Source organism: Bactrocera oleae, chromosome 5, assembly GCF_042242935.1.
Source record: "Bactrocera oleae isolate idBacOlea1 chromosome 5, idBacOlea1, whole genome shotgun sequence".
NCBI classification, from domain to species: domain Eukaryota; kingdom Metazoa; phylum Arthropoda; class Insecta; order Diptera; family Tephritidae; genus Bactrocera; species Bactrocera oleae.
This window is the reverse complement of record NC_091539.1, coordinates 56312451-56338005: the sequence shown is the minus strand read 5'-3', so window position 1 is coordinate 56338005 and position 25555 is coordinate 56312451. Positions and strand designations below refer to the sequence as shown.

Genomic DNA, 25555 nt, shown 5'->3' with positions numbered 1-25555 from the left:
ATACCACCCTAAGTCGTACATCGCAATCGATTGGACCAATGAATTAGAGACTAAAATTTTAACGCGGTCTCGCTAAAATCACAATTAATTTTCTTCTAGACCAGCTAGGTATTAGATATCTTCCGAAAACACTTTCGGTGATAAAATTAATTTATTAAAAAATTCACCAATAAATGTTCCTATAGGGACACTTTAAAAATAACAACAACAATATACGCAGAAGCGACAATCGCTTTAGCAGGCCATCAACACAAATTACAATAAATACACAGCAGCATCGAAAGGCGGGTGTTCTTATCCGCAATTTTATTTCATTTTACTTTTTTGTTATTACTTTTTTTAATTGCTATTTTTTTTTCTTCATATGTACTTACATATGTACATTTGTATTTTACGCTCCACAATCGTTGCTACCATTTACAAATCGCTGGAGCTACGCAATAACAATCGCAGCCAGTTAGCGCGTCGCTGCCGATCGGGAATGGCGTAAAATATTTTTGTTGTAAAAAATACAAAATGTCAAAATAGTTATTTGCTTTTTTTTTTGTTTTTAAATTGAGTTGTTCAAAATTTGCAATTTCACCAACAGTTGGTGTTCTATGCACGTTCGTCGAGGCAAAGCGAATCTACAATACAATAGTATTTTGTATGGAACGAAGTAACCAACGACTGGAGCAAGAAAGTGAAATAACCAATATTTTTTATGCAGAAAAATTAAATAAAAATAAATTATATCAAAAACACACAAAAAGTAAAAATGTCAACTTGGCGAGCTGCAACATTGTCCTTTTTCTTGATCGCTTTGTTGAGTTTTGAATTCGTCTCACCTTGGATGAATTTCAACAGTTATGTGTCGAAGAAGCGCACCGATTTAAAAAAGCGTTGTCCGAATGTGAGTTTGTTATACAGTTACTATAGTGATATCAGCTACGTGGGTGTAGGTGTGTGTGTGTATGTGCAGTTTTGTTTTTAACGGAAACTGTGAGCAAAAAATATACATATATTATCAGTATTTCCTGGGGTATGCGAAGCATGCATGAATATTTTTACTCTCAAACTCAAACTTTATGTATATGTGTGTTGAGATATGCATGCATAATTTTATAAAAAGTATATTAATTACTCTAATTATTTATCAATTGTAGACAAAACTAATAGTGTTGTAATATATTTCAATAGAAATTAATGAGTTTTAACGGTGAAAATATGTTAAAGTAAGCATATGCATTCAAATACATGATTCATATGTTCAATTCAAAATTTTTCATGCGCTAAAATAATTTTCAATAAATTTGGGTAAACAGCGGTCAACATCTCTATAAATGATTTAATTTTTACTAACTGTACTTCAGTTGAAATTGGTTCACACCAATGATGTAATAATTGTTTCGTTAACTGCGCGCTTATATGAAGTTAGGCTATGAACAGAGTGTAATGATACACAGAGCAATGTTACACCGAAAGAAACCAATTTGCATCTGTAATGTAAAATGTACAAAATATAGAAAAAACGAAAAAGAAAAAAAATATATATGCTATAGTGGTCCGATATCGGCGGTATCGACAGATGAGCAGCTTCATGGGGAGAAAAAAACGTATGCAAAATTTCACATGGATATCTCGAAAACAAACTTAGTATACTCTCTGTAGCTTAAAAATATTAATCTACAGCAATACCAGGATTGATCATCGAAGCAAACCCACACAAATAGCACATGATATTCAATAGTAGTAAATCCATACCCATCTTCTCAGCTTTTAAAACAAGAAAAAGTCACAAATTACCGAAATTAAGCACTTGAGTATAAACATTAATTAGCTAGCATATGAAAACTGAGCGCCAACGTTTTTGTCAATTCGCCATAGCGCCCCTTTTTGGAAAATATTTGAAATACGAACTTACGTGGCACGTCATCTTATTTTTTGAACTCAGCTCCGTACACCACACGCCATATGATATATCGGGATTACATCGATTATTGTGGTGTTCAAACTTTTCGGTACCTTTTTTTTAGAGTACGATTTGTCCTTAGCTTCAAAACATGCCTCTGGAATAAAATAGTAGCTCTTTGTTCTTCTTGAAATGTGAAGAACAATCCACAATTTCTTCCTTCAAACGTTCCAGTAACGCTTTATAAACGCGGCTGTTGATGGTTTTTCCATATAGTCGTTGGAAATTTGTCCATACGCATCCAAAAGATAGGCGCCATAACCTTGACAACTGACCGTTGCATCTTCGCATGCCTTGAAATCCGTTGACATAAGAACTGTAGTAGGAGTGCTGACAGGTCACTGTCTAATTGGTAGACATGTCAGCAGTCTGGGAACACCATAATATTACTATTGTAAAAGCTTTCAAGAGATAGAAGAAGAAGAGACTATAGAACATCTTATATGCGAATGCAAGACTTTGTATAGGAAGATAATCGCAACTATCGGTTGAGGTTTTTTTTGACGATATGACGGAGATTGCACAAATAAAACTTTTTGTATAGATCAACTTCATCAGGAGCACAGGTTGGTTCAGAGAGGACATACTAGAGTCAGGCGATTTTAGTCCCGGTGCCCCCACAATGTGCCTCCTAAAGGCTTAGGTGCATCGTCAGACATCCACTCTACCTACCTATATAACATTAAAATTATTAAAAAATATTATTTTAAAATACATATTGTATATCGGAGCAAAATCTAGATAGCGAAAAATCACATGCCAATCATATCTTCAGTACTAAATATATCTGTGGATATGGATCGAATATAGGAAGTGCATATCTAATGTATAAGGAAGTCAAATCTAAGTAATATAAGGAACACTTGTCGAATTTAGGTGACCTCAACCTGCCATTACCCGAATTATTCTGTAATTTTTAAGAGAATTGGAAACAAAGTGAGACTGACTGTTCATCTGATGCAAAATATTCTACTGTTCTGACAAACACACAAGAACATAAATAAAGGTTGTAACAATCCAATCAGAATTTGTTTACAGATAATTTTTACGCGTGCAGTTTAAATAGACATATCCGAGTCAAATTTGATCTTGAGTGCATGTATGTAAAACCAAATCAATTTTGCTTACATTCACTCAAAAGTCTTAAAAACGAAATGGATGTATTTCCTATAATTAATACTCGTAATTAATAGCAATTAAATAACAATAAATATAAAGGTTTCATTCCATTGGGGACTAGGTCCCACCAAAAACAAATAATTTTTAGCATAACTATAAAATCTTACGCTACTATAGCCTAATATAGCTTTTATATATATTATATGAGTTCGCTAATTCAAAATTCATCACATCAATCATAAGATTGGTGCCAAATGGAACATTCAATTAAAGTATGCAAATTTTCGCTGCATTTTCGATTTTGTTCTAAATAATTTACATTCCATATGAAACACTCCTTCCATACAAATTTGCCAAAGTATCGATTTGTGTGTGTTTTGGTGGATATTTGTGGTGTTCACCTCTGAGTTATTGCACGCTCTTTTCCTTTTGCAAACTAACTAGATCACAGCGACGTGCAACGCTGGCGATTGTCGATCGCGCATCATTTGCCGGGCGAGAGATGCCGCTAGCAATATATAATATAATAGATGTATATGTGTAGGTACATATATGCATATGTGTGTGTGTGTGTGTGCGAGTGCGATGTCAAGCGGGCACTGAAACAGAAAATAGCAATTCCAAATAATTCCAAATATACACTTTCTTTTCTGCACTTGGCAGTACGCCCAAACATGCCACACACATAATCCCCTCCCCTTGCGCTAAAGCAGCGCGCCGCGTACTAATCTGGATGGATGGACGCGTCACCTCAACCAAACTCAAACACACACACAGCCACATATATAAGTATGTGTGGATGAATTGCTGATGTGGCTGCTGTTGTGACCGCATGCGCTCGCATTCTAAATACCTTTTGCTTGAGCGACAGCTACTAAAACAACAACAACTATATTAACAACAGCCGTGTAATGCAAAAAAATAGAAAATTTTAATGTAAATACGTTTTTCATCAAATGGAATCTCATCAATATGCGGCACACGCGACACTGCACATTTATCAGAATGACGGAAAAGAAACGATCGCGCGCAGACGAGTAAATCGCTGCTGCCTACCGCCACCACCTTGGTCAATCCAAGCCAAGCGCCAGCATTTAGTATGCATGTGTGAGTAGGTGTGTTTGTGTGCCTAGAGTAAGCGCACGGCAGGCAATGAGCGTGCGCACATGCGTTGGGCGACGTAGTGTTTTGGCCGCGCCAAAAATCAATCACACTTTCTAAGTGGCCAAGTCTGAGCGCGCGACGCTCTCAAGAAAGAGCCAAATTCATGGCCAACTAAAAGTAGATTTTTTGCTTCTGTTGACAGAATGCCATCGCGTTTGCGCATTCGAAATGTGATCCATTTAGTTGAATTCCTTTTTCTGTTGTTGTTGCTCTCATCAACTTGTCTAGTTTAAGATTCTAGTGGGCGTTGGATAATTGCCATTTTTAATGTTCATGAGTGAAATGCTGTGAAAGAAAAAGTAATTTAATATGGATAAAACGGGAGACAGTCAATTCCCTTGATACTTTTGCTTTTAGACGAATTTTTAATTGAACAGTAGTCACCTAAATACCAACGACTTAAATTTATTCGTCATAATATACTACAGTATTTAGCAAAAGAATTAAGTATGTACTTAAATACTCTTTGCCATTATACACATTTGAAGCGCTAGCTTTTCCATCGTTATATGTATATGTATTATCTTGTAGTGGGTAATAGATCTTGAATTCTATCATACTTGCTTGGGTCTCACCATGCCACGAGTTGTAGAAACGTTGGTGCGTAACTTAAGTAAATATAATCCAGACTTCAAAACGCAAGATCTTTAAAAAAGTTGCAATATTTTGAAACCTTTTGAAAGTTTTTACCGTTATTCTATTCAATTATTGCGGCCTTTCTCTCGCTTTCATAGAATACATACACCTTACTTCCTGTTCCAACACGCTGAAGCGGTACCTCGAGTAAAAGCATGAGCAGAACATATTGTGCTACACCACGTCCACCACTCCTTGTACAATTTTTTGCGACACAATTTATCCGACAGGGTTACGAACAAACTTAAAATGTAATTATCTTTTTGGGGTTAGAATGTTCTTGCATTACTAGGTGCGTCCATAACTCCAGATTTGCCATGAGTGTCTTGTGTTTAAAGTGCTTTCCATCTACCGAACGTCAGTATTCGAGGACGGATTCTGTCTCTATCTTTTTGGGATACTATATTTCTGCCTGTACAATAGGCCTCGCAAGATCTGGTTCGCGGTGTCTATATTTCAAGTAACACCTATGGTAATGATGGAAAATTTTAAGTAATCGGCATCAAATAAGAGAATCTCATTCGAGAAGGTATCATTTTCTTAGAAAACGATTTTGTATGTGCTATGCTATGTTCAGAACGTTATGTATCTGTTCTCCCGTTAAACCGAAATAACTTCGCTAACACGAAAAGGGAAAACCCAATTAGCTGAACAATAATATGATACAAATATCGAAATATATACATATAAAGATTTCATCTCATGATACACGCGCTTTATTTCCCAATGTCAATGTGCTTATGTCTCAGTTTTTTTTTTTGCAGGTTCGCGCTATACGAAATTTTGATCTGGAATCGATGATGGGATTTTGGTATGTTGTCCAGTATTATGCATCGACGGAAGAGTTGCCAGAATATGCCTGCATGCAAAGCGATTTTACATTCTCCGCCGAAGATCAACATGTAAGTACCCACTACTCATACCATATACCTATGTACATATGGATTTCACAGATCTTCACCTTTGCCTTTTTAAAATTACCACACACCGGTATGAAATGAGCGTTGAGATAGAAATGGGTTGGTAGACACCATTTGTTATGAACGAGCCTTAATTTTTTTTCTGTTTGGTTGGCATGACATCTGTCAAACATATTCAATAACCTTGTAGTCATTGAACAAACAACATTTAAAAAACCGACATATGGTGATCATGCTCTATCAGAAGCAACATTCAAAAGATGGTTTCAATGGTTCAGAGATAATGATTTGGATGTGAGAAATGAAGATTGTGGAAGATCACCAAAAAAGTTTGAAAACGCCGAACTGCAAACAATATTGAGTGAAGATGATACTTAGAGTCAAAAGCAAATGGCAGCCAAACAATTACAAACCGTTTGAAAGCTATGGGAATGAAAGACAAATTGAAAGAAATTGGGTTCTGTGTTTGATGTGTTTAGAAGGATGTGATATATCATGAGCCACTAAAACCTGGTGAAACTGTTAATACTAATCGCTACAGACAACAATTGATCAATTTGATCATAAATGCATTGATCGAAAAATGACCAGAATGGGCCAGAAGACACAGCAAAGTAGTTTTGTTACACGACAATGCAACTGCACACAAAGCCACATCGGTTCAGGATATAATCAAAGTACTTGGCTGGGAACTGCTAGCTCACCCGCTGTATTCTCCAGACTTGGCCCCTTCCGATTACCATTTGTTTTCATCGATGAGACACGCATTGACTGAGCAGCACTTCGATTCCTACGCAGAAATCGAAAATTGGGTGTCTGATTGGTTTGCTTCAAAGAACGAGCATTGGCATTGTACACACAAATTGCCTGAAAGGTAGTATAAATGTGTAAAAAACAATGGTCAATACTTTGAATAATGTTTTCTTTTTACTTTCCAATTCAAATTAGTAGTTCATATTCACAAAAATGCGCTCACTTCATACCGGTAGTTCGTTCTTTAAATATTTCAGTAAACCGCGACTATTTTCGTAAACATCTTTTAGAGATTAAACTTCTTATGGTAAATATATTCACACATATACAAGAATACGCATACAGAGAGAATGAAATAGTTTAATTTCTATAGCGCCAAAATAGATAGTGATCGGCCTTCATATGGGCGAAATTAGTTCAAGTACGAACCAAACTATGTATGTAGCATTTGTTGTTAAGTAAAAGTGCTTATAGCTTGATCTAGACATACATATGTACATATACACTTTGATGTATATGTAATATATATATATATATATGAGTAAATGTTTATACTTAAAACACAACGTACGCAGTCCGGGTCAAATTTGATCATCTGACTTCTGAGCAGAAATTCGTATAAATAAAGGCATATAGTTAATTTATTTCGAATTTCTAATTATTTTCGCTTATTTAAATACTAAATATTATATCAGTCTTCTAAGACATAAATATTTTTTTATAATTTATTATAATTTTAAATTTTTCTTTTAGATAACCATGAATTTTAGTTACATTTTCGCCGAAGATCCATTGCGTGAGAAATTACAGGGAAATATTACCTGGTTCATACCGGATTTCGAAACACCAGCGCATTGGATGCACACAGAGGATATTTGTAAGCAAAACTATTAAAAAACTTTAAAATATATAATAATAGTAAATAGTATTCTCTTTAGCTTAGAACACAGTGAAATTCTTGTGTTATTAATTACTTTCATCATTACAGTGAAAAAATATACAAGTATATACCATCGTTCACAAACCGAATCGATAAAAATTGTTTTCTAGATTGCTACAACCTTTGTTTACGACGCGAAAAGTTTGTCTGGCAATTTTTACCTTGAAAAAAAAACGTTGAAAATGTTGCCGAAGTGTTTTGTCGAGTCTATGTTAGTTTATCACGAACGCAAGTATTTACAAGTGGCACAGAGCACTCGGTGAAGCTCATAAAGTCATGAAAAAGTTAAAGAAACAGTGCTTGAAAATCGTCGGGTTGTCCTCAGAAAGATAGCAAAGGACCTCAACATCTGTTTTGGATCAACTCAACACATTTTTTTTAATTTGGGTTTACAGCAAAAGACAGCAAAATAGACTATATAATAATTACTGGTGACGGGATGTGTTTTTATGAATACCACGTCGAAACTGAAAAATCTAGCAAATAGCAATCCAAAAATGAACCGAAGCCGAAAAATCAAAATACGTTGAAGGCACTGAAGTCCATCCCAACCGAGGCTTATAACAATTGTTTGAGAAATTGAAGATTTGTGAAACTGTATTTATTTATTTATTTATTTTTTTTGATTAGATGATATTTTTAAATCAGGTTCCACTGATTTTTTTATTTATTAATTATTTCTATCAGAACAGTGAAAAAACAAATAAATGTTTGTTTTCATCTAAGAAATTACGGTGACTTCCCTAAAAGGTGCCAGTAAAAATATATATATCAAGGTTATGAACAATTTTCGTATTCGTTATGTGATTTAATGTTTTTTATCTTTTAATATCACGTGCAATTAATATTTATTACTTTTTCTACAAAATTTATCATTGTTTTCTTCTACAGATGAGGGCATCTACAACACTTACGTCATCGATACGGACTACAAATCGTGGAGCCTAATAATGCATTGTGCGGAAAAGAAAAATTCACCGCGTTACTTATCAGCCTTGTTATTGTCGCGAGAGCCGCAACTAGGCGATAATGTCGTAAACTTCTTGAGGTATTTTTACTTATGCATTATTCATATATATAATAATATTTTGTATAAATAGTAGATAATATTTTACCGCAAAATCAGGGTATTTCTGTCATAATATGACATAATATACAGTTATATGAACTTGTAAAAATTCTTAAATCCATTAACTGTTTAATTTTTTAGGGAAAAGCTACCACGCTACGACATTGACCTGTCGTTTATGTTCCCGATTAATCAGACGTGCCACAATTTAATGGAATCCGTTAATGACGATCCTCTTGCTTACATACTTAACGAAGAAAAGGAGGAAAAGGAGTTGACGAATAAGACCAAATTTATTTTGAAAACATGAGCCAATCTCAAAAAGAAAATGTGAATAATACTAAAGATATACGTAGACATAAAAGTATTCAATAAATATTATAATTAATTTAGTATTCAAATTTTTTGTAAATGAAATAGAACCAAAATATAGGCACATAACATATTAAGTTTTATAAATATGACGGATAAATGCTGAGATGGTATAATATGTATCTGAAGTATAGCTGCAAAAATTATTTAAGCACAAGACCTCTGTTCTTGTTTCAACGATCGTCCTTCTTAGATATATTTGTCAATTTGTCAGGGATTGATCGATAGAAATAAATTTTTAATATAATATAATTAAAATTTCAAATTTGTTAGCCATTTTGTCAAAAATCAGAATTTTTACTAGTCCTTCGATCATTATCTGTATGCATCTACAGTTTTTTGGTTTTTGGATTTTATATAATTTTAAACAGAAATTTCTTCCTAACCGTCAGACACCTGTTTACGGAGGTCCCCCAGCAGGTTGGCTACGCGGTTAAGCGAATTATTAAAGTACATTAATATAATGTAAATGTAAATTTGTTTTAATTTACTTATTAGAAATATACTGCTTTAACAAAAAAAAATTTAAATTCACAAAAAATTATTGTTTTATGACTAGGAATGTTTTGGCATAATTTATGCACATTTTTTTTTTTTTATTTAATTTTCCACTATTTTTCAATATAATTCTCACACTACCAAAATTCCTCAATTATCAAAATAATCTATTAGATATTCTCTCGAAAATGGCAATACCGTCAAAGTGGTGAATAAGGAACGGGAAAAATAAAAATGGCTCCGATACATAAAAGCAGTAAACCTCGCCAAAAATAATTTTCATTTTAAATCAATTTAAAATCAGTTTACGTGAATATATCTACGTCGAAAAGTTAGAAGAGATTGCATGAAAATATTGACAAGTGTTTTGCGGGCGAAAAATACATGTATTGTTTGTTTTAAAGTGATGTAAATTTCGTATGCTCTCACCGTCTGCCCCACAAAGAAAAGCACGTAAAGGTACGATGGCACAGTGAACACGAATGTGAAAGCAAATCGAAAATATTAGTAAATTTTTGTGCAACTGTTGATTATTTATTGTACAAATTGAATTTCGTTGACGAAAAATTTATTGCAAATGCAATGTGAATATATAGATGAGTGCGAAAGGGCATTTTTGAACGGCTCTATGGTTTTATTGCTTTCGCTCGAGTGCATTGATTGGGTGGCTGGAGAGAAAAAAGGGGTAGTGATTTTGGATGAGGAGAAAATCTTATTGGGGGGAGCTATTGAAATCGCGCCGAAAGGAAACTACATAAAATTACAACAAAAACACATTTGACGTTTTGTGTTGTGTTTACTGGATGTCGAGGTGAAAATAAAAACAATTAAATTGTGGTGAACTGTAACGCGGCTATCATGCGCCGCCTGCATAAATATAAAAGAAAACAAAAACAAAAAACCTGTTTAAACTTTATTGAACTTTAAAAACATGCATAATTATATAAAGAACCATGCACATGAATAATGAGTTCAGTGATTTTTTTCATAAAAAAAGCGGAGTGTATTGTAACTTGTTTCAACTCTTGAATTTTAGAAAAAAAAGCAAGCTATGTAAATTATGTACACAATCTAATGAAGACGGCGAACAAAAATTAACAAATACGAGTATCTTTTAAAAAAATAAATGAAAAGTAAATTCAAGTCGTTCCAAAACTTCCAAATTCAAATGCAAACCAATAAAACCCATATTTACAAGTATTAATTAAATTTTTACATTATCCAAATAACGTCACCATCTGGAGCACGATAATTGATTAATTAAACAAGAACATAATGTCTCGTTGGGGCAAAAATATTGTTGTCCCCATGGACGTACTTTGCAAAGGTGAGGAAAGTACCAATCGTCCAACTGTGGCCCGCTCCGTCGGTACGGTTGGTAAATGGGGCAAAATCGGGTTTACGTCTACCCGTACCTATGCTTTAGCTGCACTATCACCAGCCGTAGCAGCGGCGGCTGCCGCTGCGGCTGCAGCAGCGAGTCCTGCTCAAAGTCCAGCATCATTGCTTGACGATGACATGTCACCATCGGTACCAGAACCCCCAAAGCCTAAGAAATTTTTTAAATCACGTAATTCCGCGCCGCCTGAGGTGATTGCACAAATCATACAGAATATGCCTAGAACACCAGCTTCGCCTGTACGTGAAAGTTATTCAGCTGGAACATCTAATGCTGGTTCGATCGGTACTCCAGTACGTGAACCAATCAAAATGAAATTACCAAAAGCAAATTCTGGGGAGCGTAAGAAGAAATCACCGAAGAAAGTTATTGCAAAGCAAACGACAGCGGAAGATGATGATAATGCTACTGGAGATGCTTCTACGTTAGGTGTGAATAAGTCGGTTAGCGAATCTAAGCAAAAAAAGAAGAAAGAGGAGAAAAAGCTGAAGCCCGAAGCACCGCCTTCACGTGTTATTGCCCGGGCGCGTAAAGTGGTTAATTATTGTGAGGATGATGAAGATGAGCGCATACCGACACCACTAAAAGATATCATATTTCCTAAAAATAAACCTGCTCAATCAGATGAAACTGAGGTACCTAACGCAGAGGATAGTATAAAAAGTGGTGCAACTATTGAGCCAGATCTACCGCCTCCGGCAACACCCACACCAACAGCTGTAACTGTTAGTGCGACATTAATTGGAAGCGTAGCAACAACTACGACGACAGTCGCAACCGCTTACACTCCGAAAACCCCTGAACATCCACCAATAGTGCTGAGAATTTCTAAGGTAAATTGTTTATAAAATATATAATAAATTTTATTTGCCACAATACAACCTGCCTTCAATAAATATACATATTTAATATTATCTGTGTTTGAAATAAAGATATTTCTAAGTGCTTTAAGTAAATATTTTGTTTTTACCATTCTTCTGCATTTTATACGCTTTCTAACGAACTCGTGAAAATTAATTTGTCCTCAAACCCCCTCCCCCTGTTTTTTAGTAGAATGGTAGAATTCTTAACTCACCACGATTCACAATAGATGATGTTCTAATTCTCTTGACAAAACAACACTAAAATAAAACAAAAAAAAGGTACTCAAAGGGAACTTAAGAAAAACAACCACAAAAGCAAACGCGAAAGAAGTGTAACAACAAAAGATGTAAAAAACGCGCGCATTTTTTGTCGCAGCGTTAGTGCTCTAGTAACCGAAAACTGAAAAGTGGTGTGAATAATTATTTCGATTTATTTTAAATATAAATAATTTCTATATGATATGTAAAATATTTTTATTTTTATAAATAATTTTTTTATATAAAATTTTCCAATTTTATAAAGTGCAAGAAGTAAAAAATTAAATAATTTTTTATTTTAGGGTACCTCTCGTTTGGTGAGTACTGATAGTGAAGAGCAACCTATTACAAATAACATCTCATCTCCACATCAACACTACGATACCGAGCCATCAAAATCTCGCAAAGCCTCTACAGAAGAAGTTCCTTCCGCACAACCTACGCCGGTATATAGTACGCCAAAGATCATTGTAAAACCACTGCGACCGCCATCTCCGGATCCAGTGTTGCCGCCGCCTACCCTACCCGCTCCTCAAACTGCACACGTATCACATCAAAATTCTGAAGATCCATCCGAAATTAATTACTCAACAGTGAAAATTTCACCGGATAAACCGCCTAAAGAACGTTTAAAACTCATAATTAAAACAGACGTGATACGCAACGCCATAAAAGCCGCCGAGGCAGCTAAAGCCGCTGCAGCAGCACAAAAAGCAGCCGCCGCCGCAGAATCAGGTAGTACGTCTGGAGGTGAACGAGAAAAGAAACAGAAAAGTAAAAAGCATAAACATTTGAAACTCACCGCTTTAAAGCAAGCAAATAGTGCCGCAACAGGCAGTGAATTTAAGACGCCTTCTCCGCATCTAGCATTTAGTGCACACATTGAACAACAACATCAACAGCCAACGTCAATAGGACGCACAGTGATTTCTCCGCCTGCTCTGTCGGAACGTGATTTTGATTCGCAATCCTCGGTTCTGGGCAGCATTTCGTCTAAAGGTAACAGTACGCCACAGCTATTGGCGCAGGCGGTGCACGAAGAGAGTTGTGTGATACATAGTCGCGGTTCTAGTGTTATAACCAGCGATTTGGAAACGAGTCAGCATTCCTCATTGGTAGCCCCACCATCCGATATAGAGTCACGGTTAGAATCTATGATGATGGACGGTGAAGTGAGTCAACGAGCAACGAATTTGGTAGAAGAGCCACTACAGGAAGATATATTAGCTGTACTGCGCGGCGACGAAAGCCTTCATTCCGTAGCTGCAGCTAATACTGAGTCTGATAAACCCAAAGTGAACGGTGTAGCGGAGCCGATGGATGTTCCAGAAATGGAAACAGCTACAGAGTTGCAAAGAGAAGAAAACGAAGAACAAAGTACAACTAAACGTCGTGTCACACGAGGCCGAGGTCGAGGTGCGAGAGCAAACTATGCGGAAGGTGAGGATGAAAGCAGTCAATCTCCACAAAAAACTCAAGCAGCCACAACAACCAGAACACGAGGGCGTAAACCAGCTGCTGCCGTGGCAACTACTGTCGTCGCGGAAGAAACTACTAAACGTCCAACAAGAGGACGACCAAAAAAGGTAGCTGTTGTAACTGAGGAGCATATAACATCACCTGCAGATAACAACACATCTCCTGAAAAAGGTGTCTTGGAATCGCTCAGCTTACCTCCAGCAGAGGTAGCAATACAGCAAACCAATGATAGTATTGAAACGCCAGCAATCGCTACGGCACCCGTCACACGTCGTGGACGCCAACCTCGTAACATTAGCAACAATAACAATGTAAATAATAACAATAATAATATTAATAAAATTGCCGCCAATTTATCAGCGAAGGCTGGTGCCGCCGAAGAGGCAGCAGCGGCAGCAACCAAAAGTGGCGCCGCGAGTACATCACCCCTAACGGGTAGTACGCCACCAGCGCCGCGTAGTTATGGCAGAAAACGTAAGAATCAACAAGTTACCCAAGTACTACAGCCATCGGCCGAGGAACTCGAGGAACAACAGCATGGCACGCCCGCGAAATTGGCCAATATAGATTACCACGACTCGGCCACATCAAATGATTTGAACACGTGCATTTCACCACAGTCCGCGCAACTGCAAACCGCCTCATTGACACCAACACTGGAGTTACATGACAACAACTCCAATTCCAATTCACTTACCCGTCCAGCAAGTGCAACACCGTCATCGCCACCACGGCGTGACTACAAAGTCAAAGACAAATTCAAACGTACACTAACACTAGACAATCAAGTTAATTGTAATGCAGTCGTCGAATCGCCAACAGCTGGGCTCTTGGCCGAACATGTAGTGTACGGCGTCTGCAATGACGTGTCTACCGGTGCAAATGGCGAGGAAGAACAACAGCGTGGTTCTGTGAAGCTTGTGATCTCCAAGAAGAAAGGCAGTATATTTAAGAGTCGGGCGCTTGTGCCACCCGATCAGACAGAGCAATCAGCCGCTTCTAAACGTCATCTATACAAACATAGTTGGGATGCTGAAGCGAACGGTAGTACCACGAACAATGCGAACGCATCACCACTGCAAAAGAATGAAACGCTTGTGCCGCCTGCGGCCACACGTACAGCGGCCGATGCAATTTTCGATGACTTCAGCGAGGATCTAAGTCCAAGCGCCATATCGCGTGATAATAGTCCAGCTATTGGCAAACTCACACGTGTAACGAAAGCTAACAATGCGCTAATACGCTCCAACAGCCCCTACGATATGGATATAGATGCGCCGAGCGACACCGTAACGAGTGTGAAAATCGATCGAAAAGCTAAAGGCTTTTACACCGTTGTGCGCAATGTGAAGACGGCGCATCAAATACAGGAAATTGGTGAATATCAAGAAATGGATGATGATGTCGAATATATATTGGATGCACTTCAATCGCATAATCCGACGCCAACACGCTGCTTATCAGCTCTCCAACTGGCGTCCAAGTGCATGATACCAACGTTCCGTATGCACGTGCGCGCACATGGCGTGGTCACCAAGTTTTTCAAGGTAAGCTATAAATGAAATAAATAAAAATGCTTTTATACCTTGAACAGGGTATATTAAGTTGGCAAAAAATTTTGATGGAACGATCAGCGTAGTGAGCTGAGTCAAATAAACTATGTTCGTCTGTATTTACGTAAATTAGTCCTTCAGTTTTTGAAGAAGCTAGTCATTTGTCGGAACTGCCGATGTCGGACGACTATAGCATATAGCTGGCATATAAAATGAACGTTCAAAATTAAGTCTTTATATGAAAAACTTTTTTATTTGACTTCACGATATTTTGCACGAATTATTGTCCAAGTAAACGTTGCAGTCGTCAAATATATTGTTCAGATCGGACCACTTAAGCATATACATAGATAGATAGATAGATTATAATAGAGGTATGCACTGCGACCTATAGTCTATTGTGCCCTCCCCTAAGTCACAATGACTCACCTAGCCCCAGCACATTGAACTCCAATATACTGGCTATACATAGCTGCCATATAAACTGATCGATCAAAATCAAATTCTTGTATGGAAACTTAACTTTTATTTGTGAAGGGTATAATAGCTTCTTGTTTTTAAATATTACTGGCATAACTATATATAAAATGTGTTAATTTGCATATTCATACTCAAAAGTTTTTTTTTTTTTTAATCATCTCTTCACCAGGCGCTTTCTGATGCAAATCTAGATCAGAGCCTAGGTCTCTGTACATCTGCAATTATGTTTATACTCTCACAAGAGGGTCTAAATATGGATCTCGATCGCGACTCGCTGGAATTAATGATGAACTTGCTCGAGTCGGAAATTGTAGCAGCACCTTCGGATCGCGCCAACTACGAACGCAATCGTCAAAAAGTGCGTGAACTTTGTGAGGAAATAAAATCGCAAGGCAAGGCGGCTCACCTCAATGTAGACACACTCACTGTCGGCACATTGGCCATGGAAACGCTACTATCGTTGACCTCAAAACGTGCCGGTGATTGGTTTAAGGAAGAGCTACGCTCACTTGGCGGTCTCGAACATATCATCAAAACGATTTCCGACAATTGTCGCCCTGTAATCGATTGCAATAATGGCGCTACACATATTCAATGGACGCAATCACTACTCGACAATATGCAAACGGTCGAGCGTTGCATGCGTGTGCTGGAGAATGTAACGCAATTGAATGAGGAGAATCAACGATATGTGTTGACCTATGGTCAAGGCGAGACGGTTCATACATTATGCTCATTATTTACGCTATGCGATCGTGAGATAATGCGTCATGTTGCCGAGACAACCGAGCATTCTGCCAAAGATAGTCCAGGTGTGGTAATGCGCGAACTCCTATTCCCACTCCTCAAAGTGCTCATCAATTTAACGCACACATTCAATCCGACAAAAGCACTGGGTGCTGAATTGTTGGGCCAACGTAATGCTTTAATCGAGACCAGCTTTCGTCTGTTGCTGCAGGCACCCAACTACATTCCTGAACGTTGTGTTTTTGAGCTGAGTATTCTGGTGAGTAAAGGCTTTGCGTAGCACACTAAGTGGAAAATTTTATATTTTTGTTGTATATCCACAGGTGCTGCTGTTGCTTATCAACCTTACCATGTATACGATACCTAATCGCGTGGCGATAATGCGAGTTTATGCGCCACCCGAATACAGCAGTCATCAACAAAACAAGGTGACTGCCGTGCAAGCTGTGATGGAGTATTTCTATAGATGCGAGGAATTGGCCAGGTAATTAATGCCTGTTTTTCTATACTTAGCATCATGTATACTAATTTCCTTGATATATATATATATATATAGATTGGTCGAAAAGAATACAGATGCCATTTTGGATAGTACCGATAAAAATAAAAAGAAACAGGAGGAGGTTGATGAAACTGTAAATAACTGTAAGTATAATGCGTATTTATATTATAAGAATATTATATTAAACGGTTGCGTATAATACATAAAAAAATAATTGAATTAACATTTGAATTAAAAAAAGTATATTTTGTAATCCCGAAAATCTGAATTAAATACGGGATTGAAAAACAAAAGAAAAAACTTTAAATTCCAATTACTGGATTTAATTTAAGTTTTATTTTATTTATTTTTAATTTTGAATCTCAAATACAGAATTGAAAAAAGTTTTAAATCCAAGCTTATTAAAAATTAAAGAAATAAATTATTTTAGAATTTTAATTTTTTCACGTTTGCATACTTCCTATTCTATCATTTTGAACTAAAGCTCGCACAGAGCCTCACCTTCAATACCTTAGAGAGTTAAAAATTTATATTTTAGCAATTTTTAATCCAAGATGTTTAGGAAGAAAAATTAAATTTTAAACTCTTACTATGAAATTAAAATTTAATTTTTTTTGTTTCAATTCTTAATCCCAACCCCTTTAGTTCTGATTTTGGGATTAAAAAAATTTTTCAAGACTTAATTCCGATTTGGGGATTAAAAATTTAAAATAATTTTTTTTAAAAAAAAATTGAAAATTAATTTTTTTTATCTACAAATTGAAAATAATTTTTTTTTTTTTAATTGAAAATTAATTTTTTTATATACAAATTGAAAATTAATTTTATTTTTTAAATAGAAAATTAATTTCTTTTTTTAAATTGAAAATTAATTTCTTTTATAAATTTATAAAAATTGAAAATTAATAATTTTGTTTATTTTAAATTGAAAATTAATTTTTTTTTGTTTATTATAAATTGAAAATGAATTTTTTTTTTTAATGTAAAACAATTTTTATTTGTTAAAAAATTTAATTTATTGTTAATTTTTTTTTTTTGTGATTAAAAAATTTTTTTTTTATTAAAAAGTGAAAATAAATTTTTTTTTTATTAGAAATTGAAAATTAATTTTTTTTTATGTACAAATTGAATGTTAATTTTTTTTTTAATTGAAAAGTAATTTTTTTTATATCCAAATTGAAAATTAATTTTTTTAAATTGAAAATTAATTTCTTTTATAAATTTATAAAAATTGAAAATTAATATTTTTTTTTTTTTTAAACTGAAAATTAATTTTTTTTGTTTATTATAAATTGAAAATAAATTTTTTTTTTTTTTAATTTAAAATTAATTTTTATTTGTTAAAAATTTTAATTTATTGTTATTTTTTTTGTGATTAAAAAAATTTTTTTTTTATTAAAAAGTGAAAATTAATGTTTGTTTTTTTTAATTTTTTTGTTGATTATAAAGTGAAAGTTTAATTTTTAACAAAAAATCTAATTTTCCATCCCAACATCTTAGCGTAAAAACTATTTGGGTTTAAAAATTTAGATTTTCTAATTTTTAACTGAAAATTTTTGAATAAAAAAATTCGCAACTCTGTTATTGAAAGATTATTCAATAAACAAATTTTAATCGACAATTGTAATTTATAGTGCTGAAAAACTCCGGCCATCACATGGAGCACACCATCAAGGGTAGTTATGCTGCTCTGCTAATTGGCCACATAATCACTGATAATGAGGAATACGAAACGCTAGTGCGTAGACATTTACGTGGAAATGGCTTCAAAGAAATTATTAGTGTACTGGAGAAATACTATACATTTATGGATCTGACTTGTGTAAGTACATGCATATTGCTGTTACACTTATATGTATTTGATTCATTTCATTGCCGTCATTTAACATTTTTCTCTTAATTTTTCAACATCATTTCGAATAGTCGGATGCTTCAGCAGTGGCGCATATAAAGTCGACAAAGACACTAATTGATTACTTCAAGAAACGGGATTTAGTGTACGAAATGAACGAATCCGATGACTGTGCGCTTCCCCTAAACTTAGAAACACATCACGCTTCAACGTCGGCTACCAGCGCAAATGCTGGTATGGACATTATCGGCAATGGCGATAGTCCGACAATGACAGCGACACGTAGCGGCGGCACACAACGCGTCTACAAAAGCTACAGTCAAAGATAATCACTAGACAAATTTGTTTTATATACCACAAAAGTTGTTGTAGTATCAGTTTGCTGCAAATTCGTTTTTCTGCTAAAATTTGCACTTTGTGCAAAATATGCTAAAACTTAAAATTTCAACACAATATTTCAAATTATTAGTTACAATTGGTTTATTTTTACCTTATAGCGTTAAAATTGATCTTTTTTAATATAAATAGTTTTACTACGCTCTAGAATTTGTCTAAATTAAAAGTATAATTTTAAAAGTTTTACTGCACAATCATTTTAATTAAACTTATTTGTTTTTTAAATAATGCATATTTTTCGTATATATTATAATATATTTCTAATTACAACAGTTATATGATTGTATGTATATGTATTTTAAGTAGTCTATAAGTTAAACTAAAAGTCAAGCTTGTATCTTCAAATTATTATTTTTTCACATTTCTAACGACTATTATAATTTACTTATAGTAAGTATTACATTTATACTCATTTATGTGCAAAGATAAGCTTTTGCTTTATATACATACATATGTTACGTATAAGAAAGACACGAACAAAATGTTATAGCTAACACTGATTGGATATATATTTACAAATATAAATAAGTGTCTACCGTTCTAAAAACAAACACACAAAAAAAAACATAAAAAGTAACTGTATTTGTAATTCTAATTGTAATTGTATTTTTAAGCAATATTATTATTATTATCTATTTCACTGTAAATAACTTAGAAATTGGATATTTCTGATTTTACTTTTACGCTAGAACGCACCGCATGTATGCGCGTGTAAATGTGTGAGTTATAGTACATACAAATAGACGGTTAGCGTTTGTTTTGTTGAAACATTCGTACTTGTAGTTTAAATTATGTTGCGCAACCTAATACGTATATATATGTATGTTGTATGTTTGTGCGAAAATCGTGTGAAAATTTTTAATGTTGTAATGTTGGCAAAAAAGAAAAAATAATAACAAAAAACAAAAACACACTAAACTAAATCACAAAAAAAGAAAGCAAAACATTGAATTGATTGATAATGTGCGTGGATTACAAAAGTGTGAAAATGTGCGTTGGGCGCAACAATTTAGGCTACAAAATGAAAACGAACGAAATTGGATATTTAGATTACAAAAAAAATATTTAATATATACATATATATATATAAATATATATAATGATATAAAACACAAATGAGCTAAATGTACTAAAAAAAGAGAAAATTCACACAAAACTAGTATTTAGAGATGGCAAAAAATTCGAAAAAATTAATTTCATAACTCATAAAACACAAATGCATACATTTTTGGAACAAAACATACATACAATATATATATACATATATAAATATATTTATTTTGTGTTTGAAATTTGGCATTAAAATTTGCAACTGAAAGTGAAATAAATAAGATTGTTTATTTAAAAAAAAAAACTTTGTTTTAAGCGCCGGCATTTTAACGTAAAGGAAATTGTGCTGAATGACGTGTTGGAGAAGATTTGTAGTGAGGTAATACTACTTATACCCTTCACAAATACAAGTATTTATATGACAGCTATATGCTATATGCTATAGTGGTCCGATCTGAAAGATGTCGTTCGGAGATGTCACCGTTACCTTGGGCAATAATGCAATGCTAAATTTCGTGAGAATATTTCGTCAAATGAAAAAGTTTTCCATACAAACACTTCATTCTGATCGTTCAGTTTGCATGGCAGCTATGTGCTATAGTGGTCCGATATCGACGGTTCCGACAAATGCGAAGTGTGCAAAGTTTCAGATCAATATCGCAAAAACTGAGGAACTAGTTGGGGTTTTTACCCTGCTAATGCTTTTTAACTAGACATCATTCCTTAAAATTATTTGAGGATTAATTTCTGCCCCTATAACAACAATAATATCATACGCGCACTACCTCTGCATAATTTTTATTTTAATTTATACATACAAAATTTAAAAACTTAATTATTAAACAAATTAAGTACTCCACATGTGGCAACCACACGCCATTGGTGAAAATCAGCTGTGCGCCTTGGCATTTCATAACCAAAAAGGAACAAGTGCACGCGAATTACAAAACTTACCGCTTTACAATTTTTTATAAAAGTTATATGAAAAATACAAGTAGAAATAAAATATACTTAAAATCCTTAGCATAAAACACAGCAATATTGAAAATGGTAGATGCGGGACAAAATGCTTCGATCGATAACTTGGATAAGGATCAAATGAAAACAGTGAGTTTGCATAATGCATAAGCAGTCTATATACAAAAGTACATGTATTTCTTAATAAAACAAAATGAAATATCGTTTTCAAATTACAGTTCTCAGATTTTCTGATGTCCTATAATAAATTGTCGGAAATGTGTTTCACAGATTGCGTGCGCGACTTTACTACGCGTGTGGTCAAAGACAATGAGGTAATAAAGAAATTCACCGGCGCGAATGAGATGTTTGTTTACTTGCCATAATTTGATTTTTCTATGTAATTGCTAGGAGCGCTGTGCACTCAATTGTATGGAGAAGTACCTGAAGATGAACCAACGTATTTCACAGCGTTTCCAAGAGTTCCAAATGATTGCCAATGAAAATGCCATAGCGATGGCACAAAAAAGTGGCAAACTTTAACGTGTGTTTAGAGTGTTGCAATGCAACGCAACGATTCATTGATGTTGAGCACAGTGAAATTGTGTAGAATATTTAGCCAGAGCTATAAGCATTTCCTCTGAAGCGTACATTTGTGCATTTGTTAACTTCACAACCATTGTTTAATAAAAGGTAATTCTCTACTATTTTTCGAGTTTTAAAATATTAGTGCAACAAAAAATTTAACTTGCAAGTAGTATATTCAAAAAGAAGTTTTTTGTCGTGATGAAATTTTACATCTTGATGAAAACGCAAAATATATTTTATTAAGTGGATCAAATATTTTATATGTAACGCTTACCTTACTCGATGTTACATTTCTAGTTATTGAATATCAATATACGAAATAAAATGTATAAATGTGATTATTTAAAGTGAAAAACAAAAGAAATGTTAAGCGTGGCTAAAAATATGTTTTTTTACTTTGCAAGAAATATCTTGATAGTATTGAACTACAATTTTGCGTAATAAAAGAAGCTCTTGAAACAGTAAACGTCTACCCCTAGGACAATGTAAAGAGTCGTGTGTCTGAAAGTACTTAATTCAAGAACATCAGCAATCAGTAAATTTTTTCCAACTTATCTCGCAACCAAGACAATTAAAAGGTATATTTTTACACTCTTTTAAGCACCGCTTACCAACCGTCTACCTCGGTAACAAAATATTGAATAAAAAATAGCTTTGCTTGCGACGATGTACGCCGGAGTTCACTGCCCTGATAAGCGGGCGCATGGTTTTTAAACTGCTTATTTGGCATTTTTATTTTCTTAATATTTCATATATAATAATATAAAAGATTTAAATTACTATTCGAAATCTTAAGAGAATGCGCAGTGCTCACATATATATTTAATATCTTAAGAATAATGATAATATTAGGATACAGACAAGTTGCGAACGCGAAGAACTTAACATAAGGGAAAAAAACACAGAATTTTTTTTTTAGAAAATTTAAAAATATGTGCGATATTTCATATGTATTCTTAATGCACTTAAAATAATAAATAAAATAAAATATCAATATTTTACGGTATTGTGATCAATTGACGATGTAATTACTAACTTAATTCACAAGTAACTTTTGGTAACTGCTGAATACTAAAGAAAAGTACTACTAACTAAGAATGCTTTCACTTTGCAGAACTGCCTTAGCAGCTGACTCGATGTAGATTTCGTACGATGATAAATGAATGAAAATTCACTAATAATGTTTTTTTTTTTTCAATGAATTGAGCCGCTTTCACCCTGAAAACCCTCTGTCTCGCTTATCAATGCGTACTCTAAAATCACACGTCCTTCCTTGTATCTAAAATAGGAAATACAAATAAATAGTTGAATTCAGTTTTCAAATATTTCAACTTACTTTTGTGCATCTTCAGTGGCGTATTCATACATCCAGCCTAATTTGGCATCGCAGCTCTTGCACATTACATCGCGTACCATATGTCGACCCGTAAGCATAACCCGCTCTTGGACATTGCTAAATGTCAGGTTAACCACACGCTTAAAAAGATACGCACGACCTGCGAAACAAATAAGTAAACAATAATGTAGTCAGTTGTGATAAGTAATCAGTGCAAGCAATCTCAATCTGACGCCAAACGCAATTGCCACAACTCGTATGTGTGGTAATTCGCCATCATAAAAATAATTTCATAGTTTAACTCACCCGTTGCGCCTGTAAACCGAGTGCTTATCAATTGACTACGATTGGTAAGATTTGTCTGGCACTGTGCGCAGTTGAACAGTTTCGAGCCGCCAATATGCTCGAGGAAAACACGGCCCATATTTAGTTTATGTTAGACGTTTTATTTTATTTGTATTTTTTTTATATTACAATTGTTTTCTGTGAGTTTTATTATTTGTTTGTTTAACCTCACAATAATTGTCAAATATTTTATTTTCTTCAGACAAATTCACGAGTTTAATCGTCTAAATACGGTTGGTGCCACAAATAACAGTATTGAAATAGTATTCGTTTCACAAGTTGTACTGCTTAATGCTGTTGAGAAACATTGAAAAATTGTGCCATATTAGGAAAAAAAGAATGAAATGACAAAATTTTATTCTTTGTTAGCAAATTTGAAAATTTCTCTTTTTTATATGCTCACTTGCTTAGGCATTTTACTCTATTTCAGCATATATTTACCAATACTTTTTGTACCGTTTATCGCGTGACTTTGATTAATTTCTACTACGTTTCAATTTATATTCGTCTTTCCCGATATTTTTTCTTTCTCTGTCGTAATTTTCAAGTGCATTTGCAATTTATTTTGACTCTTTCTATTCTCTTGTTTAGACAATAAATGAACGGTAAATATTTTTGAAGTTAGCTGCAATTGAGTCAAGAGTTGCCGGTAGAAGGTGATTTTGTAATTGAAACATTGAAAAGAAAAAACTTCTATTCTTTCAAGCTATTTTTCATTACTACGCCATTGGAACGTATTGTTTAATTCTTGTTGTATTATGCAAATATTTACAAGATTTAAAGCTGTACATTTAAGACATGTACGGTACCTTAAAGTTTAATATGGCTAACACATAGCATACTGTACCTGAAATTGTACACACAACTTGCAACCCTGCATACGTAATTGGAAATTCACATTGACAGATAATCAAGTACAACAAACTTAAATTTTTGTTCTTTCTTTCCGGAATAGGATTTTGTGAGGTGTGCTTGTTCTCGACTTCGAGCTAAGGCCAAATTTTTAAATAAAAATCTAATTTTTTGGCGACTTGCACCAATATTAATAATTTAAATACTTTATAACCATGTCTACAAAAGCTGAACTTGCTTGCGTTTACGCTGCTCTCGTTTTGGTTGATGATGATATTGCTGTTACTGTGAGTATAACTACTGATTGCACAAAAGTGCGCAAAACTATAATTGAAATCTAAAAATATTACAAGAATCCTTGTAGATTTTTCATGTTTGCTGTTTTGCACTTGTGCGAAAATACCAATTCATTTAAGAATGTACTTATATTTTGTTTATTTTTCAGGGCGAGAAAATCTCAACCATCTTGAAGGCCGCCAATGTTGAAGTTGAACCTTACTGGCCCGGTTTGTTCGCCAAGGCTTTGGAAGGTATCAACGTCAAGGACTTGATCACCAACATTGGATCCGGAGTCGGTGCTGCTGCCCCAGCTGGTGGTGCTGCCGCTGCTGGTGGAGATGCTGCTCCAGCTGAGGCCAAAAAGGAAGAGAAGAAGAAGGAGGAAGAACCAGAGGAATCCGACGATGACATGGGCTTCGGTCTCTTCGATTAAGTCTAAACGTTTTATAGTTTTTATTAAAACTTTTAATGTGTCCTATTGACGAAGTATAAAAGAAATTTTGTATACTACGTATACAAAACGTGATACAATTGTCTACTTATTCACGATATGGTTTATGATCCAACTAATCTGTGTGCAGTTAGAAAACGTAATCGGAACGCTTTTATGTAGGATGTAACGTAAAGTTTTTTTGTAATTGGATGTGTGCAGTGCAAAATGTGTTAATTCCAATCATTTAATGTAAGTGCATGTGTTATGAGAAGGATTTTCGACCTGCGCGAAAAATTTGCACAATATTATGCTACATAAAAAGCTGATACCGAATTTAATGTATTTGTATGGTTTTGTAATGGTTTCAGCTATGCTCTATGAGTTCGCCGCATTATTATGAGTTAGGTACATTTAAAGTAAAATATGAATTATGTAAAAAAGCTTTTTGACAATAACGACGACAGCGAAATGATTTAGATCGTAAATTATACCATTCTTAACCATAAAAGGATTTTTATCCTTTCTGCACAAACAGCAGCGAAAAGGATTTTGACGCGATTGAATTATGAACATCCCGATTTTGGACCGACCAGGGTTATTTTTTTGATGCGCGACCGAAGGCCGCCACTGCAGAAAGGAGTTTGACGCGATTGAATTATGAACACCCCAGTTTTGGACCGACCAGGGTTATTTTTTTGAAGAGCGGCCGAAGGCCGCCAGTGCAGAGAGTAGTTTGACGCGATTGAAAAAAAATAGAAATATTG

The 25555-nt window shown here is 34.5% G+C and overlaps 5 protein-coding genes across 6 annotated transcripts; 4 read left to right on the top strand and 1 right to left on the bottom strand.

Moving 5' to 3' along the window:
- The first annotated feature begins 441 nt into the window (after positions 1 to 441).
- Karl (lipocalin/cytosolic fatty acid-binding protein Karl) lies at positions 442 to 8997 on the top strand. The gene is made up of 5 exons (XM_014230122.3): positions 442 to 892; positions 5635 to 5772; positions 7297 to 7420; positions 8375 to 8531; positions 8694 to 8997. Exons 1-5 carry the CDS (start codon positions 758 to 760, stop codon positions 8860 to 8862), a joined length of 723 nt encoding a protein of 240 aa, XP_014085597.2. The 5' UTR covers positions 442 to 757; the 3' UTR covers positions 8863 to 8997.
- Positions 8998 to 9648: 651 nt separating this feature from the next.
- Positions 9649 to 20305, top strand: wapl (wings apart-like). Its single transcript, XM_070109687.1, has 7 exons — positions 9649 to 11654; positions 12245 to 14968; positions 15624 to 16460; positions 16525 to 16685; positions 16758 to 16846; positions 18338 to 18525; positions 18627 to 20305. The coding sequence occupies exons 1-7, from the start codon at positions 10698 to 10700 to the stop codon at positions 18882 to 18884; spliced, it is 5214 nt and encodes a 1737-aa protein (XP_069965788.1). The 5' UTR covers positions 9649 to 10697; the 3' UTR covers positions 18885 to 20305.
- Positions 20306 to 20904: 599 nt separating this feature from the next.
- On the top strand, positions 20905 to 21665 carry Tim9a (translocase of inner membrane 9). The gene is made up of 3 exons (XM_014230125.3): positions 20905 to 21108; positions 21198 to 21293; positions 21370 to 21665. Exons 1-3 carry the CDS (start codon positions 21049 to 21051, stop codon positions 21499 to 21501), a joined length of 288 nt encoding a protein of 95 aa, XP_014085600.1. The 5' UTR covers positions 20905 to 21048; the 3' UTR covers positions 21502 to 21665.
- A 534-nt stretch (positions 21666 to 22199) lies between these two features.
- Positions 22200 to 23828, bottom strand: Ype (yippee zinc finger protein). 2 transcript variants are annotated; one of them, XM_014230155.3, is made up of 4 exons: positions 23669 to 23828; positions 23189 to 23521; positions 22883 to 23042; positions 22200 to 22825 (listed from the first exon to the last, which is right to left on the bottom strand). In XM_014230155.3, the coding sequence occupies exons 2-4, from the start codon at positions 23304 to 23306 to the stop codon at positions 22741 to 22743; spliced, it is 363 nt and encodes a 120-aa protein (XP_014085630.1). In that variant the 5' UTR covers positions 23307 to 23521; positions 23669 to 23828; the 3' UTR covers positions 22200 to 22740. The 2 variants fall into 2 exon arrangements, with proteins under 2 accessions (XP_014085630.1, XP_014085629.1); XM_014230154.3 differs by having other exon boundaries at positions 23631 to 23822.
- A 321-nt stretch (positions 23829 to 24149) lies between these two features.
- On the top strand, positions 24150 to 24889 carry RpLP1 (Ribosomal protein LP1). Its single transcript, XM_014230156.3, has 2 exons — positions 24150 to 24366; positions 24525 to 24889. The coding sequence occupies exons 1-2, from the start codon at positions 24295 to 24297 to the stop codon at positions 24789 to 24791; spliced, it is 339 nt and encodes a 112-aa protein (XP_014085631.1). The 5' UTR covers positions 24150 to 24294; the 3' UTR covers positions 24792 to 24889.
- Positions 24890 to 25555: the final 666 nt, after the last annotated feature.

Coding starts and splice junctions, on each gene's coding strand:
- RpLP1 (XM_014230156.3), top strand. CDS start 24,295: ATGTCTACAAAAGCTGAACTTGCTTGCGTTTACGCTGCTCTCGTTTTG. Junction 24,367..24,524: donor ATGATGATATTGCTGTTACT/GTGAGTATAACT, acceptor TTTATTTTTCAG/GGCGAGAAAATCTCAACCAT.
- wapl (XM_070109687.1), top strand. CDS start 10,698: ATGTCTCGTTGGGGCAAAAATATTGTTGTCCCCATGGACGTACTTTGC. Junction 11,655..12,244: donor TAGTGCTGAGAATTTCTAAG/GTAAATTGTTTA, acceptor TTTTTATTTTAG/GGTACCTCTCGTTTGGTGAG. Junction 16,686..16,757: donor AGATGCGAGGAATTGGCCAG/GTAATTAATGCC, acceptor ATATATATATAG/ATTGGTCGAAAAGAATACAG.
- Ype (XM_014230155.3), bottom strand. CDS start 23,306: ATGGGCCGTGTTTTCCTCGAGCATATTGGCGGCTCGAAACTGTTCAAC. Junction 23,043..23,188: donor TCGGTTTACAGGCGCAACGG/GTGAGTTAAACT, acceptor TTTGTTTCGCAG/GTCGTGCGTATCTTTTTAAG. Junction 22,826..22,882: donor GCCACTGAAGATGCACAAAA/GTAAGTTGAAAT, acceptor TTCCTATTTTAG/ATACAAGGAAGGACGTGTGA.
- Tim9a (XM_014230125.3), top strand. CDS start 21,049: ATGGTAGATGCGGGACAAAATGCTTCGATCGATAACTTGGATAAGGAT. Junction 21,109..21,197: donor ATAAGGATCAAATGAAAACA/GTGAGTTTGCAT, acceptor TTCAAATTACAG/TTCTCAGATTTTCTGATGTC. Junction 21,294..21,369: donor GTGTGGTCAAAGACAATGAG/GTAATAAAGAAA, acceptor TGTAATTGCTAG/GAGCGCTGTGCACTCAATTG.
- Karl (XM_014230122.3), top strand. CDS start 758: ATGTCAACTTGGCGAGCTGCAACATTGTCCTTTTTCTTGATCGCTTTG. Junction 7,421..8,374: donor GATGCACACAGAGGATATTT/GTAAGCAAAACT, acceptor TTTCTTCTACAG/ATGAGGGCATCTACAACACT. Junction 8,532..8,693: donor AATGTCGTAAACTTCTTGAG/GTATTTTTACTT, acceptor TTAATTTTTTAG/GGAAAAGCTACCACGCTACG.